The 16,925-nt window shown below is 43.5% G+C and overlaps 1 protein-coding gene across 1 annotated transcript; it reads right to left on the bottom strand.

Moving 5' to 3' along the window:
• Positions 1–2,314: 2,314 nt before the first annotated feature.
• KIFBP (kinesin family binding protein) lies at positions 2,315–16,851 on the bottom strand. The gene is made up of 7 exons (XM_066622208.1): positions 16,432–16,851; positions 12,220–12,318; positions 8,949–9,028; positions 8,674–8,857; positions 6,266–6,350; positions 5,359–5,468; positions 2,315–3,762 (listed from the first exon to the last, which is right to left on the bottom strand). Exons 1-7 carry the CDS (start codon positions 16,837–16,839, stop codon positions 2,884–2,886), a joined length of 1,845 nt encoding a protein of 614 aa, XP_066478305.1. The 5' UTR covers positions 16,840–16,851; the 3' UTR covers positions 2,315–2,883.
• Positions 16,852–16,925: the final 74 nt, after the last annotated feature.

The raw sequence follows: 16,925 nt of genomic DNA, 5'->3' as shown, positions 1-16,925 counted from the left end.
AAAGCTCAGGAAGGCAAATGGCTACTGATGGGCGTGACCTACTCTGCAGGCTCCTGAATGGACTGCTTGGATTAGCCTAATGGGGCTCTTAATGGGTTGGGAATTGGCCCTTCCTAGGTCCTTTCCCTCCTAGTTCTGTTCTCTTAGGCTGGACTGTTTTTGTAACCTCAAGCTAGTTTTTATTTGGGTTTGTTTAATTATTTATTGCTCTCTAGATCCTGTGTCCCAATTTACTGACCTGTTTAGGTTATGTTCCAACTTAGATTAGGTTTAACCTGGGTTAAGTATAGGTTTAATTTAAACAAGTAGAAAACCTGCTTTTCACTTTATCCTCCTCCCTTCCTTCGATTAAGTGCTACCTTAGGTGCACCTAACTTTCAATTTTGATTTAAATGCCTGACCCTTGGGCACTTACTCACGAGTAGGACGCTGCTCTTACTCACGGGTAGGACTCTGCTCCTGCTCAGAGTAGCCCTATGTACCTCCCTTAGGTGCTAACTTTCAATTTTGATTTAAGGTTGCTTTAAAGGTAAGGTTAAGGTTAGAAGACAGGGAGTTAGAAAGACAAAGCGTTAGAATGAGTTAGACAAGAGAGTTACAGGTGGAGTAGTTCAAATGAAACCTTTCACATTCCTCCCAAATTAAGAAATAAATGCAAATCTTGGATCTGAAAGGGGAACATGTATCTAAAATATTCATATCCCATGTTTTCCCTTCTTGTCAGAGGGTGCCCAAGACAGCTTACAATTTTTTTCCTTTGTACTATTGTATTGGCAACCTTCAGTCTCGAAAGACTATGGTATCACGCTCTGAAAGGTGGTTCTGGCACAGCGTCTAGTGTGGCTGAAAAGGCCAATCTGGGAGTGACAATCCCTTCCACACTGGGAGCAAGTGCAGTCTGTCCCTGGTCTGTCTCCCTGGCTATGGGCCTTCCTTCTTCGCCTCTTAGCCTCAGACTGTTGGCAAAGTGTCTCTTCAAACTGGGAAAGGCCATGCTGCACAGCCTGCCTCCAAGCGGGCCGCTCAGAGGCCAGGGTTTCCCACTTGTTGAGGTCCATCCCTAAGGCCTTCAGATCCCTCTTGCAGATGTCCTTGTATCGCAGCTGTGGTCTACCTGTAGGGCGCTTTCCTTGCACGAGTTCTCCATAGAGGAGATCCTTTGGGATCCGGCCATCATCCATTCTCACGACATGACCAAGCCAACGCAGGCGTCTCTGTTTCAGCAGTGAATACATGCTAGGGATTCCAGCACATTCCAGGACTGTGTTGTTTGGAACTTTGTCCTGCCAGGTGATGCCGAGGATGCGTCGGAGGCAGCGCATGTGGAAAGCGCTCAGTTTCCTCTCCTGTTGTGAGCGAAGAGTCCATGACTCGCTGCAGTACAGAAGTGTACTCAGGACGCAAGCTCTGTAGACCTGGATCTTGGTATGTTCCGTCAGCTTCTTGTTGGACCAGACTCTCTTTGTGAGTCTGGAAAACGTGGTAGCTGCTTTACCGATGCGCTTGTTTAGCTCGGTATCGAGAGAAAAAGTCCTGTTCTTATGGAGTTAAGTCTCTTAAAAAGAAAAAAAAAAACCTCAACTTTTAATGAGGCAGCAGCAGCTGCAGGTAGCAATGATGAATCATCACCAATCTTATTTTCTCCACCTCACAGGCCCATTGTTTTTAATATTAAAGGAAAATGTATTGGCAGGGCCAAGTTTGGCTGTTATTTTGCAACAAATCTGAATTTTCAAACACAAGTTGTTGTTTTTTCCAGACCTTAACACGTGGATCTCTTCACAGTGCTCAAGAACAGGATAACAACCAGTGGAAAAGCAAAAGATCTGCAATTTTTTTTTCTTTTATAGTATCTTTTCCCATACAGAGCACACATTTACCTCCCTCACTCAAGGTATTTTCCTTTTCAGAACAATCTAAGGAAACATGAGCAGCTTCCTTAAGTCATTAGGTTTGCCAGTCAAATTAAAGAGCACTCTCAGAGCACTTCCCTAATGCTCCAAGTGTGGCCCTATCAAGTGGCAAGACACAAAGGAGTACTCAGGCAGCTCCCATTAGTGGTAGATTCGGCAGGCAAGAAGAGAAAGCGCCCCCCCCCCCATCTCAGAACTACATTAGTGGCTGTAAGCTGTGTCATACTACTATCAGGTGTATATGCTTTTAAGTTTTAGTATTTGTAAGCAAGACAGTTTCCCCCTTCAAAACCACGATACATTAAGCAAAACAAAATATTGCATGTATGATTGAAGCAGGTTTCCACTACCAAACAGGTCTTTAAATACATACACCAACAACTAAAAGGACATCAAGAGAATTTGCAGTCAGGCATGTTTATTTATAGACCCCTTTCAGAGGGTTAAAAAAACAACAAATAACTAACACATACAAAATAAATATGACATCATTAAATTAGGAATTAGTTTAAAAAATGCATTTCTTAAAGCAACTTACTTAAAAGTTAAGTAGGAAACTTAAAATTCTGCCTATACCACAGTGCCTAAAGCCTATCTTGTGGGAATGCACTGAACTGTGAACACATGTACCCAAGAAGTTCCCCTTCAGAAGAAATAGTTGGAGAACAGCACTATAGTCTGAAATGGATCACATAACAGAAGGAGAAAAATAAGGCAGGAAGGTTTGTATTTCAGTAAGGAGCAAGCAATGCAGGGCACCAGTTGACTATTCACTGTATATTTAGTTGAGAAGTGTGGGAAAACAACTACATTTGACAGTTTTCCGTCTTACATGGGTTCTGTGCTGCCTGTCACAGTGGGAGCTCACAACAGCAGATGTCTGATTACTACAAGGCAGCTGCTGCAAGGGAAAGTATCTCTTTGGACAGAGATCATTTTAATATTGCACATTTCCACTGAAGGAAGAAGCTTAAGTGAAAGTAGCAAGTTTTGTTCTGAGCCTTTCCATTCTTGTTGGGAGAAGACCAGCCATTTCTTTACTGAGTTCTAGTTCCGTTTCAATGGACTGGACAGCATCTGTGTGCTTCTCACAGTAATCTACCAGAAAAGTATAGTATTCCAATGAAGTCTGCATGTTCTCCAACTGTTTCTTACCATCAGAAGTAATAAGCTTGCCATACAGGCGTGCAATATGAAACTTGGCCACCATTGCAGGACGAAGAACATCCTCCTCAAGCGTCTCAGGGAAAACCTTATCAGGGTTCCTCAGTGAATCTAAAAAGAGTTCATAGTATTTTATTGCCATCTGAGCAAGCGAATTAATTTTCTTTATTGTATGAGAATCAAGCTCCTCTAGTCTATTACCAATGGCCACTTTTAAATCCATCATCTCATAATAGGTATCTGCAAGTTCAAACTGAAGCTGCCTGCTGAGCAGCAAATAATACTGAGGGTTTAAGCCAGCATATATGGGCTCTAGCATATCTATCCTTCGCTTGTGCATCTTGCAACGTCTCTCATAATCTTCTTCAAAGAAAGCCAGCACCTTGAACAAGGCACTGTGGTCCTGAACAATTTCAATATGGTCAGTGACATACCCATCTACCTGAAAAAATTCTTTTGCTTCATTGACATAATTCTGACCCACTAAGAACACTTCTCTAGCTTCTTGAAAGTCTAAAGGAAATGCACAGTTCACTTTCTCTTCCATGGCCAAAATAGAATCACACAAATCACTAGTCCCAAAGAGTACAACCTTCTTCCTGCCCTTCTCCTTTTCATCCTCCTCTTTCTTCTGCTGGGCTTTCAGTTCCGACTGCCTGTCTGCATCCAATTCACCAATATTGTCCTAAAACAAGAATACACTAACTTAAAATATTTTGCCATAATGAGTCAACAGATTAAAAAAACAAAATCAAGCTGACAAAGTGATTGCCTTCATTGGAACAACCTTCATTACTCCTATGCTGTCTAAACTAAAGATGAGTTGATGAATCACATCTACTTTAAGTTTCCAATGTTAAATGCACGAATTCAGAAATTCTTTAGCCTGTCTTTCCTATGGCAGAGGTCCTGGAGGAGGACACCATATCTCATTTATGGTGGCAGCTCAAAAACAAAACAAAACACATAGGCTACCAAACAGTAACATGGTGGAGGAAACACAGTAGAGCACCAACATTATTCTGGGATATTCTCTCTGCTTTCATTTGAACTCTGACAGTGCTTTGAAGATCATAGTACAAGGGATTGTACAGATGTTAAATGTCACTCTTGCCATTTGATTCTTACTCTCAATACATTTCTGGCACTTCTTGCCTTTTGTATGCCCTAAAAGGTTTTTTTCCACCCATCCTTATTCACTATTTATACTTTCTTGAACTGAAAATATCTACAACCCACATACAAAGCAAAACCCACCTAGATATTACAAGCCAGATTTTTTTGCATGGGTGAAACAGTGAAATTTACCTATTCTCCCCCTCCCCTGCCAATGCAGCGGCACCAAAATGGTGACCACTGCATCCTATGGTGGGGGCAGTTGCAGGAGGGTAAGCCTCTGCAGTGCAGGGAGGTCTAACTGAACTTGCATTAGATAAATAGTTGGCACAGGTCCGTGTGGTCCAATGCCACAGGTTCAGGTCCTGTAAGGAGGTTAGGATTTGGTAGCTGCTGCCAAACCTGCCCCCTTCCTGGACCTGATTTACCCATCTCCTCCCACCCCCATTCTGCCCTCCAGCCACCTCCTCCTGCCTCTCCCTCTGACTTACTGGCTCCAGTGAGCGGGGAGGGGGGGAGCGATGGCACCAAAGGAAAGGTGCAGGCCTTCCCAGCAGCACTTCCAGAAGCAAGCTAAGCAGCACCTTTTATGATTGCACTGACTGCTTTACGGCACTCAGTGCCGACAGAGGACCAGCAATGTCTGTCAGTATTGGGCTCCTAGGATATAAGCCAATGTAACATATGTACCTGTGCTAGTAGGAAATTAGCTTTAGCAAAACAAAGCTCTGCTTTGTTAGTGAAAACATAGTTCCTTGAACAATAACCATCTGGACACCAAAGCAGTAAAGCACCTGGATCCATGATGAAATGAAAACTGATGTGACTAGCCTCTGGAAAGCCCAGGCTGATGATTGCAAAATTAAGAGTTTACAGTCCAAGCAAGAGACTGCTTGAAGGCTGAAAAGGTGAATGGATCCAGCCACTATGTTTGGCTCCCATCTTTGTACATGTGAAGTAGCTTTAAGGTTTAAGCCATTTATATATATATCCAACATTGCATATACACAACAGGGATCAAATGTGTACACCTGTTGGCTGGGCAGAAATGGGTTAATTAACAAACCAGAGGTGCTCACCATCACTGGCCTCACTTTCTACAACAGTTTGAGATCAGTTACAATCATAATGTTAAAAACTTAATTCCAGTTCACTTCTCAATTACCTCAAGCAACTTCCGAGCTCCCTGCAACAAATTCAAACAGTACTTAATCCAACATCTTGCAATTTCAGCTTTTCTCTGTCGAAGGTCTTGTTGGTCTTGCTCTGCATCATCTGATGAAAAATATATCAGAAGTATTTATTAACCGTTATTAATTAGGCTAGTTCTTACTTAGATACTTAGTTAACTGCTAGATTATGGCAATTTTCGGGGGGGGGGAAGGGAAATTAGCTACACCAAATCCATGCAATACTATAGGGAATGAAAATAGTTCTCTATTACTGTCTAAGAAATGGTTATAAAGGGGTAACATTTGGTAAGAAATCTTTCTAACCCTAAAGCTTTTTTCAGACTGTATCAGGGAGCTTCACAGCACTTCCTCTGCTGGGGATGGGAGATCTAATTTCTGTTTAAGAGATACAGAACATAGCAATTCTCTGAAGCACAATTTCACCAATACAGTAAAAATAGTTTAAGTATCTTCTGTATTATAACATTTTTGTCTCCAAAAAACAAAGGAGACAAATCAAAAGAACAAAACTATATTGCCGATTTAAGTCGTACTGGCAGAAGGAATGAACTCACTAGCTTTATACATCTTCTTTCTCTCTAAACTCAAAACACTAGAATCTATTTCCCTCTCACCACTATCTTGGCACTAGCCAAGAGTCTACTAGATTGTGCAGCTTTTATGTCACCAAGGACAAGGGAGCAAAGTCTCTTTTCTCTCTCTTTCTTGAGTCCCACCCTCATCAACACAGTAATGAAATTGATCGGACAAGATAACACGCAGGAAATAAAGGGAAAAATAATTATTAGAACTCTGAATAATAAACAGAGCAATCAACAATCATGCTAACACACTTAAACTCAAAGCCACTACAGCTTAAATTAAAGTGAGACAACTTACGGTCCTCCGCAGATGGCACTTGCCCAGCTTGGCTGAAGATGACACTAGCAGCTGCTAAACAATGCCTGGACTCCATGAAACATTGCTGTGGGAGAGGACATAGTGGTGTTTGCTCCTGGCACATTCCAAGCATCTACTCCTGCCTGAAGGTGTGGTCACTAAAGAACCCAGAGGCATGATCTGACAACACTGCACAATAGGAAATCTACCACCAGAGTTCTTTCTTCATGACTCTCCTATCTCAATAAAAAAGACACAGTCGTCACAGCAAAAGGAAGGCATAACTTCTGCAAATTTCTGCTACGCTCCTTGATCAAAATATGTGGCTATTTACGCGGGTAGTCATTACCCTGATATCTCAAATGCCAACACTGCTGTAAAACAACATTGGTTGAGAGACATTTACCTGGATGGAATGCTAAAATATGCCTGACTTCTTAGAACAGCGTTTCTCAAACTGCAAGTTGGGACCCACCAGTTGGGTCGCAAGTCAATTTCAGGAGGGTCCCCATTCAGGTCAATATTTTATTTTTAATATATTAGACTGGTCAGTGGCATAGCTGGAGGGGGGTGGAGCGCTCAATCTGGAGGGGAGGCTCAGTGGGGCAGGCAAGCAGCCCCTCCCTTCCCGGCGGGGGGAGCAAAACGGAGCCGTATGGCTCCATTGCTCCACCCCCCTCCGGATACACCACCGAGACTGGTAGGTGACTGTATTTGGGGAAATGTTACAGATCTGTACTTTTAACAAGCTACTATGTATATGCTTTTAACAATGATAGTAAATGGGACTTACTGCTGGGTAAGTGTGGGTAGGATTACAGTTAGGATTGTTAAAATTTTTCCTGCTCAACAATATCACTTCCTGTCATGACATCATTTCCAGTGGGTCCTGACAGGTTCTCATTCTAAAAAGTGGGTCCTGATGCTAAACGTTTGAGAACCAGTGTCCTAGGATGTAAAGGCCACTTCTGGGGTGATGCTGACCAGATATGGGTTTAAAAATGCTGAAGATGTGCTGATGCAACTCAAATATGTTTATATCCATTCCTATTTCACTGTCAAAAAAATCTGTTAACCAGAAACATTCTCCAGTAGTATCTTTCCAAGAGACATTCAGAAAATCAATGCTAGACTAAGCTCCTGCTACTGTTGCAACTGCAACAGAAGCAAGGGATACAGAATAAAGGCTTCATTTTTTCAATTTCTATTGTATTTGTAAAGACATTAAGCAAAATTTTGTTTTGCTTCATTAAGCAAAAATTTCCCCAGGAGTTTTTATAAATAGGCTTATTAATATAGACTTCTAAAAAGATGTTCTAGCTACTTAAGGCAAAGATCGAAAAAGCCAAAGCTGAAATGTTAACCCTCAACTGTATGTGCCCCAATATTGCAGATCCTCCCTTGTAGGGCCAAACTAGATGTGATGTTAATAACACCATTAAATCTTCTCTCTCTCTCCCCCTCTATGTATGTGTGTGTCTGTGTAATGTAAACAGCATGTACAAAGGGTGGGGGGATCTAAATCAGGATTACTATGTGAGGGGCTTTAACCCTTTGCCCCTGCCATGTTCCCAACCTTGCAACTTCTCTTTATCCTGTGAGGGAAACTGCCATCCCCTAGTTCCACTGTATAAAATACCAAACACGTCATGTTAATCATACTGTTTGGCCCATATGAATCAAGTTGTTAGCAAACAGAACGCATTTTTTAAAATTTACAATAGAGGACTTTGCAGGAACACATAATTGCTTCATGTTCAGTTCTAATGTTCATATCCTGCTGAAGAAGCTTCCTGCAAATGTCAGAATATGAGATAATTGCAGCTAAACACTAATGATTTTGTTTTGAGAAAATACTTGGCTAATAACTATAATGGATCATTATCGCTTACAGAGTCTCTCAGAGTACGGACAGCTAAAACAAACAAATATTTAGGCAGTTTAAAAAAACTGTAAGAGAGGAATATTATCACTTTCAGTGGAGACCACCTGCACACACAGGGCCCAATCCTATCCAATTTTCCAGTACTGGTGCTTCCTAAGGGGTATTCACTGCTTCCTGTGCTGGGGAGGCAGTCACAGAGGCCTCCGCAAGGTATGGGAACATTTGTCCCCTTACCTCGGGACTGCATTGAGGCTGCACTGGTGCTGGAAAGTTGGATAGGATTGGGCCCCAAGTCCTGATTTTTAAACTGTCCATGCTTATATGCAAAGATTGGCAGCCAGCTCCCATAGTAAAATTGCAACCTGCTAATTCCTTTATTTAGACAAACAAAAAACCAGATTGTGCCTACCAATAAGAGTAGGAATCATGATGCAAACATTTTGATAGCTGGTCAAACTGCAACTCTGACTATGGTAGCATCTTAGCAAGTTAGGTACACTGAAGAGAAAAGTTAAACAGTTACCTTTGTGAGATAATATTGAGATAAAGTAGCTGCATTGAGAGCCCATTCTACTGGATAGTAGCCACTATACTCAAGCTGCCGTTTGAGAGTGGTGTGGCAATACTGCGCAGCCTTCTCAATCATTTCCAGGTGTTGATAGACTTGGGCCAGATAATATAGCGTATGAGTATAGACCTTCTCAAATCTGAGGAAACAGGGGGTTTAGATTTTACTTTTTTTTTTTTTAAGACAGGCACTCCCCACTCAACTCTAGCTTCTGCTCTAGTGACACATACCTTTTTGATCTCTCCTGGTCAGTAAGTTTCTCTTCTTCAGTCATGAAGTGTTCACTGGAATCAAGTGGAGGATTTCCAATCTGCAAAATACAAGGCAATACATTTGGAAAGTCTGCATTCTCTGCCAGCTGCATCTGGGTGTAGCACAGCATATGCAGTCAAGAGGAAGCACTTTAAGCCAACCTGAAATATTTTTATGCACAAAGCATCCAACTATGAGACCCCCCCCCCAAAGCATTCCATGCTAAAGACCTTTTTAAGGGGAGTGGGAATCATACTCATGCAAGGAGAATTTGTCATCATGCAACCTCAGCCCCCAATATATCTTCAAAATGGTTGAGTCTGATCAACAACTGGGTTTATACCAAGAGTATACCAGTGGATTGCATCATTTCACAACAATGGAAAAGCATTTGACAAATGTTTTGACATTTTCTGTTAACAGCCCTTTTCTCTCTTCGCCCCGCAGCATGCTTATTTCTTACCCTGCACAACCACAGGTTTCTAAACCCATCTGGCAATACTCCATTTTCATTCCATCCCACAGCAGACTCTCTTCTCTCTGCACCACCATCTGTTACATCCCCCTTTTTCTATACTCCCCAGCTTTCTACATTTCCATTTCTACAGCTCCATTTCTCCACTAGTTTTTCTACAGCAGTAGCCCCTTCTTTTGTCTTGCTACACACCACTCTTTGCACCCATTTCTCAGTTTATCCCTTTCCTTCTTGCCTTTTTTGTGCTGCTTCGAAACTCTTCCCCATCCCCACTCCTCTTAGTGGCAAAAACACACAATGCTTTCATTCTCCCAACATTATCCAAACAGCAAAGGAGTCTCAGATGCAGAAAGACATGGTTGGTGAGCTACCAACAGGCTGTAAATAGCAGCAGTGAATCCACAGAGAGTAGGAGCAATGTGGACCTAGTGATAAAGGAACCCTCCTTTCCCCAGGCTTTACTGTTCATGAACTGTGGTAAGCCTTAGGTGTGCCCACAAGGGAGTGGATCCCAGGTTCAATTCCTAGCATTTCCAGGAAAACCTGGGAAATGCCAGTCTGAAACCCTGAAGAGTCACTGCCAGGCAGGATAGACAATACTGAGTTAGGGAGACCAATGAATTATTTCAGTATAAAGCAGTTCCCTAGAGGTTTCCGTTTCAGAGGTTCCCAAACTGGGGAACTGGAAATGGCCCATTCCCCCTTAAGGGGCCCAGGAATGGGTGCCCCAATGGTGCTGGAGCAATCATGGTGCCACAGGAACCCAGGGTTTGTTTTTTTACTTACCTAGGGGTTTGCACCGGCCTACAGGAGGGTCGAGGATCAACATCCCTATGCAAACATCCCTGAAGCTCCACAGGGCTCCAATCGCTAATCAGAGCCATACAGAGCTGCAGGGAGGCTCACAGAAGGGGCTGCAAAACTCCTGGAGGCCAGCACAACCCCCCCCCCCCAGGTAAGTAAAAAAAGCCTCTGGTTTCCCATAATCGCTGTGGCATCTTCTCTGCCTCCACCAAGACTTAGTTTGTTCTTGAAGTCCAAGTAAAACTTTGGGAACCACTGAGCTAGGTAATGAGTATTTGAAATTCCCCCAATGGGATTACAAAAATCAAGGAGTGGGCTACAATTAGATTGTGAGTCTTATGTTGTGCAGGCCTTCATCATGCAATTTCATGGCCAAATTCCGCTTAAGCTGTAATGTTATCTTCTTGTCTAGAATCAGTTCTCTTAAGGATTAGGGCGGACTCCTGCTAAAATGTCATCTGACAATAAAAGATACTATAGTCCAGAGGTGTCCAAACTTTTGGCAGGAGGGCCACATCATCTATCTGACACTGTGTCAGGGGCCAGGAAGAAAAAAGAATTTACATTTCAAATCTGAATAAATTTACATAAATGAATACACTACAGATGGAACTTATATGAATGAATGAAGGTCTTGCAATAGTTCATGGCCTATAAAATGCCTTGCACAAATCAGGACCAGCCTTTCCTTTGCTGCCATTGCTGCATCACAGACATGAAACAGCAAGCAGTGGAGGGAGCCCTTGTCCCACAGCTCACATGAGAGGCTGAACAGTTGGCCGTCACACTGAGAGCAGCTGCGTCAGGCCAGCGCAGGCTCCAGCAAGTCTCTGGAGGGCCAGAGCTGGCTCTCAGACTGGGGGCTCTCAGGGGGCCAGATTCGGAGTCCTCAAGAGCCGCGTGGCCCCAGGGCCAGCGTTTGGGCACCCCTGCGTTTGGGCACCCCCTGTCTATAATTAGTAAGTATATGCTTACTATGCACCTGCTCTCCATTAAATATACCAAGTGTATTCAGAAACCAAGAGGAATGTTGGTGGTATAAAATATGAAGACTGTAACTTTTTGAAATGCCTCTTCGTGGAATGAAGTATCATAATCTCTAATCTAAGGCACATTTTGTTAAATTAAGGTTAGGACAACTTTAACACAAAGCAAGTGAAATCTTTTCAGCACTACTTTTCAGGATGTACCATAGTGTAGCATTCCAGTTTTCATAAAAGCCAAGATACAGCATTAACAAGCACTGAAAACAACCCCCCTGAGGCTGCTCAGTATACAAATAGCTCCTCAGAGGCAGTAACAAAGGTCCCATTGTGCCTGTGCTATTGCAAATCAGACACAACTGGCTGAAGGACTGCTTGTCATGCATCAAGAGTTAGCACATTACGAGCATTTAAAAAAAGAAAGAAAACTAAACCCATTTAGTTTATGCAGGATTATAGTCACAGAGTAAGTACAAATGTGTGTACTTAAGTGTTTAGAATATTCCACTATAGTGATTATAACTAATAAACTGCTGAGGTTTTTAAAAAATAAATATGCCTTACACAGTTGCACAGAAACAAGCTCTTATTGATGCCAATCTTTAAAACAACTGTTAGCACTGAACACTTGTGTTAATCATTTTTGAAGTTATCCAAAAATGAAATTATATGTTCAGATATTTTCCAGCATTGGCATTATCTATTATTACTTTTCAAATGAATAGGATCCATGAGCAAGACATCCAAAAAATGCTGGCTACATAAGATATTTCCTCAAAAAGAGGAAATTTTTACAAACATAAGACATTTTTACAACATAATACATGCCCTCCAATATGAAAAGCCCAATGACAACACAACCAGGAAGTTTAGCCTTTAATTCCAGCACACCCGTTAAACCCTACAGTTTTGGCTGTGCCTTGAGATACCACCATACTGCAGATATCACAGCTGAAAAAAATCACACAAGCTCAATCTGCACATTACCTCTTTCATGTACTGATTATACAAAGCCTCTGCAGATTCCAGGTAAGTCTGTGCTGTTTTAATGTCATCTCTTTCTGACCACAGGATACCCAGATTATTCTAAAAAGGGAGGGGAGAGAGGAAAAGATTACATTATCATTTATTGTCCATGTTATGAAAGGCACAAAGAGGATAATAGCTACAGTCACTAATATTAAAACAGCCCCAGTGACTTTGACAGAGGTCACTCTAGTACATGTATTATAAGAATTGCAATAAATTGCAATAAATTGCAATAAATATGACTACTAAAATTATTGTATGCCTTACAGGCACCTTGTGGGAAAGGAAGACCAGCAAGGTGTTTTGTGCAGAAACCACATTGATCTAGTTGTCATTACTTCCATGTTGATGGCCCAGGGCTTTAGCGGTTTCTATCCTGCAACAATAACTTATTAATCAGGGTGGAGAACATGAGTGAGTAAAGAATGTATAGTTTTCAAATCAAGCAGGAGTATTACTGCCTTGCAAACAAATATTCAGAGAATTATCCAACACCACCAATTCAGTAATGGTGTTTTTCTTCCCTTCTGTGACAGATGCTCCCCTCACTGCCTCCTACCACCTTAGACCACTGCATTTTCTCCACTTAGCATGTTAGCACGCTTGTTGTCTTTGTTTAAGTGCCAGAAAAAGAAAAAAGGAAAAAAATTGCCTCCTGCACAGTGAAGAGAAAATATGGAGCAACAAGAGCATTTTTCTAGTGGCTGGTTATTGGTGTTTCTTCTAAACATTTGACATTGTGAGCTCTTTTGGGTCAGGAAAACATTAATTTACATAAACTATTTTGCAATTTTTTAAAAATGAAAAGTAGTGTATAAATATTCTTACTGATAATTGCAGCACAGTCTCTCCTGGCAGGCAAAATACAGTGCAAAGGTGTCATAAAAATCTCTCGCTGCCAGCTCTCCATCTTCTGGAAAGCACAGCAACCACAGTGCAGAGTTTCCCAGGACTGAAACAAGCAGTGTTTACTGCTTCACTGCCATAGCATAACAAAGCAGAGCCAATTGCCTTTAACTTCAGAGGAATATGCAAGTAAGAAAATGCTGTTAATATCACTACAAATGCAAAAATAAAATTTCAGTAGCTTGGATCTCAAGTTTCTCTTGCATAAGCAGAAGTCACTTTTGTTTGCATGGACAGCAAGGAACAATGTTCACCCATTCCCCCTTCCTGCTGTGCCCCAACCCACACTCAAGAGGCCTGTGAGGGGGGAGGGGCGGCACAGGTGCCAGCTGAAAGGAAGGAGGAATGGGGAAAGATCCCATTCACAATCTTCCTTTTGCTGTCTCTTCTTATGATCCAACCCAATGCATATGGGTTCAGGTTAGATCAGGGATGTCCAAAGTTTTTGGCAGGAGGGCCACATCATCTCTCTGACACCATGTGGGGGGGGGGCGAATTAATTTACATTTCAAATTTGAATAAATTTACATAAATGAATATATTAAAGATGAACTTGTATGTGAATGAATGAAGGTCTTGCAATAGCTCAAGGCCTATAAAAGGCCTTGCACAAAGCAAGGCCAGCCTTTCCTTTGCTGCCACTACTGCATCACAGATGTGAAACAACAAGCAGTGGACAGAGCCCTCATCCCACAGCTCACGCGAGAGGTCAAACAGTTGCTCTCATGCTGAGAGCAGTTGCGTCAGGCCAGTGTGGCTTCACAAATTTCTGGAGGGCCAGAGGCTCATTGGAGGCTAGGGATTCCCTGAGGGCCGCATAGAGAGGCCTTGAGGGCCGCAAGTGGCTGCAGGGCCGGGGTTTGGGCACCCCTGAGTTATAGTATTGTTTCTTTTTAGTTTAATTCTTACATAATCTCTTACTCTCTAAAGTCCTAATTTTGATTTGATATGCTCTTGAACAGTAAACATAGCTGGAAAACTCAGACTTTAATATCATAGGACAACAAGCAAGGAGAAACAATTTGCTTCAATAACAAAACATAAAAGACATAATTGAGGAAAGCCCATTTAATGTTCATTATATGCAACAATCTACAGCAATGCTTTTTTTGGGCTTCATCCATTATTAAAGTATGAACTCAGTGAAGTTCCACAGAGCCAAACTGAATGTATTGTTCAGTTTAGGCAATCACAGATTCTATAGATTCTATCAGATAGATTCTATCATAGAACCTCCAAGTATATTTCTCTGTAAACTATTTTGTGAACTTTTGTTGAAAATTGGTATATAAATAATGTTAATAATAATAATTTAATTTCTGTCACAAGAGCACTCAGAATGGCAGTCCATTCTAGGCCACAGAATGTTTTTGGACTAACAAGATTAAAGCACAGAAGCACACAAGAAAGTGTTGTGCAAGGATCTCCAACAGCATGCTCTCACCCACCACCTTTTCAAGGTACATACTCCAACAAACCAACCCCCTCTCCAATCAGCAAGGAACAAGGCAAGGAACAGGAGTCCTCCTTCACACTGCTGCTGTAACTGCTGTGCAAAGGAAAACTCCTGTCTGCTGCTGCTGGCTACCACCTGCTGGTAAACCTCCCCACTGAGTCTTGGGTGACTTAAACACAATGCTAGGGGGGAGGGCAGTCACAGAAGCAGAGCATTCTCTTCCTTCTCTGGTGGGTGCTATTTTAAAATTCCTGGCTCCCCAACGTTGCATCTGGAACAGGGCACCTGGAAATTTTGAGACAGACCAGTCAAAGAGAGAACATTCTACTGTTGTGGCTATCTACCACCTACACCTCCATATAGTCTAGTACTCGTCTCTATGTCTTATGGGATGATAGGAGGGACCACTGGTGACAGCAGACAAGGGGAGGTGTGTCAGATGGGTACAGCTGTGAATTCCCAGCACACAGTGGACCAGTTCCCACTTCTGAAACCTGCCCTATACAGAAGAATAGGTCTCACCACCAATCGCCTTGCCCCCCACCCCAAGAGCAGCCTCAACATCACAGTGAGCTATATGTAAAAGGATGTCTTCTTGAAACTAGCCAACTGGTGTAGAAGCTCTGGTAATGTCAAAAAAACCCAGTTCCTTTAATAAAATGGACAATAACTCGGTCATTGTACCCTGAACATTCTCATTCAGCAGTATAACTTACTTGACCAATTGTGTCTCATGGAATTTAACACTTAAGATATTTTCAAATAAAACAAACATTTCTTTCTTAAAACCACACACACACACACCAATAAGAGAGCTTAAAGTAAGGTAAAGGATATGCGTGCACGCACAAAAAACTGTGCATACTTCTAGAGGGATAGCATGTTAGTCAGTTTGCAACAAATCCAAAAAGAATGACCCCTTAAAGATTTATAAATAATTTAATTTATTACAGCAGAAACTTTTGTGGACCACAGTCCACTTCATCAAATGGCAGGGATAAGTACACAGATAGATCACCACTCACTGCGGTGGTGAATTTTCATTGTGCTTGGCTTCGAAAATTGAAACTTTGGGGGCCATCTGACCCCAACTGGTTACGATGGCCTTGTGCACGTTGCCCACGTGTTACATCAGAGATTTCCAACCAGTGTGCTGTGGGACACTGCTGTGCCATGAACTAATTACAGGTGTGCCATGGGAGTTTGGGGAAAGGTTGTTAACAGGGCCACTGGGGAATGTGAGCCCCTTGCTGGCAGTGTGGTGTGCCTTGTCTGTGGCCAAAAAACTGATGGTGCACCCTGACAATCTGACCGTATCGTCAGTGTGCCGTGAGATGAAAAAGGTTGAATGCTGCTGTGTTACACAACACCAGCCTACTGAGGATGGCACTTCAGGCTTATGACAAAGTTGCTAGCAATTTACATCATGATGTTTGTTGGCCATAAGGGCGCTGCGCAACCCCGTCGTTTCGCAGCGATTTTTCAGTCTTTTACATCTCATGGCACACTGACAAGGCGCTAGAATTGTCAAGACGCACCCTCAGTTGTCTGACCACTGACAGGGCACACCAAGCTGTCGGTGGGAGGCTCACATCCCCCAAACCCCCACGGCACACCTGCAGAGCGTCCACGGCACACCAGTGTGCCCCAGCACTGCACAGGCACGCCAGTCAAGGCAGAGGCGGCGTGGTCCGGTGCCCACCCCACAGCCTTCCGGAGGCAAGGCTGCGGCAGCAGCTGCGACCCACAGCAGGGGTTGCCACAGAAGCCCCCGCGCTGAGGGGCCCCCGGCAGCCCCTCCTTCCCACCTGGGCCTGGATGTAGAGGGAGACGCACTCCCGGGAGAGGCGGTGGCGCTCCAGCAGCTGCGTGCACTTGACCAGGTGCTCCTCGCCGGCGGAGCACTCCTGGGTGTCGGTGTGGTTCACCCCCAGCTCGTACTCGACCACGGCCAGCCGCACCGCGCGGAGCCGCCCCTCCGCCTCGCCTCCTTCGGCCTCCTCCGAGCCCAGCAGCTGCTTGATGCCCTCCAGCAGCTCCCGCGCGCCGTACTTGGAGCGGTAGGGCTCCGTCTCCGGGTCCTTCTTGGACTCCACGTACGAGAGGTTGAGGGCGCTGCGGAACTGCTCGCACAGCGCGGCCCAGTCGCCGGGGGTCGCCATCTTCTCCCTTCCCGGTCGGCGCCCACCCAGCCCTCTCCCGCGGCCAGTGCGCATGCGCCCCGCGGCCGCCTCTTCGTGGCCTCCATCAAAATGGAGGCACGCAGACTAGCGCTGCCGTCAGGGGACCAATGGCTGTGCGC

This window comes from Tiliqua scincoides, chromosome 3 (genome assembly GCF_035046505.1).
Source record: "Tiliqua scincoides isolate rTilSci1 chromosome 3, rTilSci1.hap2, whole genome shotgun sequence".
In the NCBI taxonomy this organism is placed as follows: domain Eukaryota; kingdom Metazoa; phylum Chordata; class Lepidosauria; order Squamata; family Scincidae; genus Tiliqua; species Tiliqua scincoides.
The sequence above is the reverse complement of the archived record's forward strand: the minus strand, read 5'-3'. Positions and strand labels throughout refer to the sequence as shown.

Excerpts from the sequence above, each read along its gene's own strand:
- KIFBP (XM_066622208.1), bottom strand. The coding sequence starts at position 16,839 with ATGCGCACTGGCCGCGGGAGAGGGCTGGGTGGGCGCCGACCGGGAAGG. Across the intron at positions 8,858-8,948 it reads GACCAGGAGAGATCAAAAAG|ATTTGAGAAGGTCTATACTC; the intron begins GTATGTGTCACT and ends CTGTTTCCTCAG. Across the intron at positions 5,469-6,265 it reads AGTGCCATCTGCGGAGGACC|ATGATGCAGAGCAAGACCAA; the intron begins GTAAGTTGTCTC and ends ATTTTTCATCAG.